Source organism: Coffea arabica, chromosome 2c (genome assembly GCF_036785885.1).
Source record: "Coffea arabica cultivar ET-39 chromosome 2c, Coffea Arabica ET-39 HiFi, whole genome shotgun sequence".
NCBI lineage: Eukaryota > Viridiplantae > Streptophyta > Magnoliopsida > Gentianales > Rubiaceae > Coffea > Coffea arabica.
In genome coordinates, this window is record NC_092312.1 from 74,167,258 (window position 1) to 74,170,513 (window position 3,256).

A 3,256-nucleotide genomic window follows, 5' to 3' on the forward strand; every position below is an offset into this window, starting at 1 on the left:
AAATCAAATAAAAGAAACCCTTAATCTATATATCATGAATTTTGACTATTATGTTCTAGCACTTAATCAAGCTTCACTTGAATCTGGCATCATCTTAAACTTTATCCATTTTTCCCAAGGGAAGGCATCATCCAGTTTTTAATTTTGTTTGGTACTTTTAACTGTACTGTACGAGTGGGTACGGATTCAGCTCCCCAAGTCAAGAATGGTCCTGAACGGATGACCAAAGGCAAAGTAGACAGGTATCCCTCAGCAGCGATGAAAAGCTCAAATGCTATCATGAAAACCATAAAGCTCTTTATTCTTAAAAATTGGATATTGCACAGTCTCATACTGGATTTTGTTGTCTGTAGAGGCTATATTATATAGTCTAATACTACTATGTAGTACAGCATCAGCCATATGTAACTGCAATACTACACTCCATGATCATCATAGGCTTTTTGGTGGATTCTGTCTTTTAACTATTTTCAGGGGTTGATGGTCCATCTTTTTGCTTAAACTTTCCCGTCGTCTTGATCTAAAATTCTTAGGTCTAATACACTAGAATTTACAAAATATTTGACTTGACTAATTAAGTTGCTGTATCTTGAGAATCCCTTCGGTGCTCAGCCATTTCACAAAAGCGTCCAGAGTTTTCATGTCAGCTCTGTAATGTTTCTGAGTGAACTCAAGCAGGGATGACCATCTAAAATCTGGAAACATCCTTGGATAATCAGAAGAGACCAATTCTTTTGGAGGGCTTACAACCTTATCCATTTTGGGACACAGGAAGAATGCAAGAGATTTTCTCGGAGTTTGAGAGTTCACAATAGCTCTATGCAAGCAACTTTTGTAGATGCCATTTGAAAGAGCCTGAAAGACATCCATCCCCAATTAGTACTTCAATCATACGTGCAAAGAAGACGAACTCTTTAAACAAAATGCATATTGGTAAGGCAGTTCCTTTCTCCTTATTAAGTTGGTCGAGGGGAAATGAGCTTCCTGTTAGACATATTGGATTAAGAGCTAGTAGGACGGTGGAGAACTTGGTTCATATTTAGACGTAAAATAAAAGAGATTACTACAAGCACATAGTCTATATCCTAAGGTTAAAAACCAAAAAATAAATAAATTTAGAAAGAAAGAAAAACATAAGACAAAAAATTTAAAGAATTGGAACAAAACAGTAGTTGAGACAAATCAATGAAAGAGCCAACAATAGTGAGACCAAGGGAATACTATGTTGTAACTCACCATGAACGTGTCGCCAATATTGACAACAAAAGCTTCAGGGTCAGGAGGGATGGAGTGCCATTTTCCATTTACGTACACTTCAAGGCCCCCAACATGATCCTGATGAAGAATTGTTAAGGATGTAGGGTCACAATGAGGGCCCGTTCCAAGAGTTAGATCAGGTTTTTGGCATGGAGGATAGTAGTTTAATCTCATTATTGAATCATTTCCTGCAAAAAAATCTCTGAAATGTATCGGTCCTACTCCAAGACTAATTCCCAAAATCTCCATAACTCGAAGAGAGAGACTGCTCATGGCTTCACAGTACTTTTGGTGTACCTTCCTGAAGGGGAAGGAGAAGCAAAATTATTGCGTCGGTAAAAGTAGGAAGAAATAAAACTCGTAGTGTTGGACTAAAAAAGTAAGAAGACAAAACAGCAACGGGTATAAATGCAATTGCATACCCGAATTCTCTGTAATCTTCACCCATTGCATTCAAGAAGTAGCTTTCGACGATGTTTGAGGCCTGCTGATCATCAGCACAAAATCTAAACGAGAGTGTTTCTTTCCATGGAAGTTTGGAGGAGAACCTATTAGTGAAACTACTAGCATAGCCACAATGGTCCCCAAGCTTTCTCTGGACTCTCTGCTTTTCTTGCAATGGCTTGTCAAAGAAGAAATCCATGCTCTTGTGGGCTGCTTTTAGGAGTTGTGAGTCGACCCCATGGTTAACCACAAGAAAGAAACCATGTTCAAGACATGCCTGCCTTACCAGCTGAGTTGTGGTGGAGACAGCGAGAGGGTCCGCTGAGAGGAAGCCATTCAAATCTACACAAGGCACATGAAGCATGGGAGGAGGTTCAGGACAAGGCTTTTCATGGTCCGGCCATATGAACTCGTGGGGTATATGGGATTGGTTTTGGAGAAAAGATGCATCAAAGACAAGTGACTTTTGTTCATCTTTTGTTTCATTTTTGGTTGGAGATGGTGAAAACTGATGATCAGCACTAGGCATTGCCAAGTTAGAATATCTGACCTTGGCAATTGCCAGTGGATGTTCCATCTGTCTCTCTCTATTTATGTGTGTGTATATATATATATATATGTATATGTATGTGTTCAGAGTGGGAGGTACAAGAAAATTTTTAAAACGATCACGCACAATTATTGAAGGTGATACTTGAGAGGGAGTTACGGAAGAGGGTGGTTGCCAGAAAAAGAAAGACACAGCAACCTGATGAACGTTTGAGAAAAGGGAATTGAAGATGTTTGGCCAAATTGAGGAGCTGGAAGTGAAGAAGAGAAAATTCAAGACAATAATCATGGGGGAGCTCGGCATATTAGTACTGGAATCTTTGTATTCACTATTGCGTCATTCTTCCTCTCAAAATTAATGATTGTACGTGCGTTTAATTAAATGAATCGCTTGTAACATGGCTTCTAGTTAAGACTACCTTTCCTGCATTGATCTTTTTTTTTTTTTTTTTTTTAACCTTTCCTGCGTTGATGGTCAACTGATCTTCAGTCCAACTCCTGTGCCACTGGCCCACTGTCCCATTTTTTATTTCTTTGTTTATAATATTTAAACATCAGTCCCTGTACTTTTGCCTTAATTTGGAAAGGTCAGCAAATCACTGCTGCTTGCATTTATTTCCTCTCAGCGTGTGTATGTGCGTTTTATGAATCACATGTGATACGATGGATTTATTTCTTCGTTACTTATGACCATTTAAAAAGTTCCACTATTTTTTGAGTTTCTTTTTTTCGGTGCTTTTCTGTGCCTGTTATTTCTTAACTTGTAATATTTGCACTTTAGTCCTTGTATTTTTGTCTAAGTTTGGAATGGTCAACAAAAAAGCTAGAACTTTGTACTCACTGGTACATCATTCTTCCTCTCAAAATGCAAGTGTGTGCACGCGCGTATATATATATATGTGTGTGCGCGCGCGCGCGCGTTTATGAATCATATGCGACATGGTCGATTTCTTTGTCACTTATAACTATCGATAAAATTCCGCCGTTTGAGAGGTTTTTTGGTGCT

At 38.6% G+C, this 3,256-nt stretch overlaps 1 protein-coding gene across 1 annotated transcript; it reads right to left on the reverse strand.

The window, feature by feature from the left end:
- Positions 1-272: 272 nt before the first annotated feature.
- LOC113727965 (gibberellin 20 oxidase 1-D-like) lies at positions 273-2,591 on the reverse strand. Its single transcript, XM_027252392.2, has 3 exons — positions 1,680-2,591; positions 1,237-1,558; positions 273-855 (listed from the first exon to the last, which is right to left on the reverse strand). Exons 1-3 carry the CDS (start codon positions 2,552-2,554, stop codon positions 571-573), a joined length of 1,482 nt encoding a protein of 493 aa, XP_027108193.1. The 5' UTR covers positions 2,555-2,591; the 3' UTR covers positions 273-570.
- Positions 2,592-3,256: the final 665 nt, after the last annotated feature.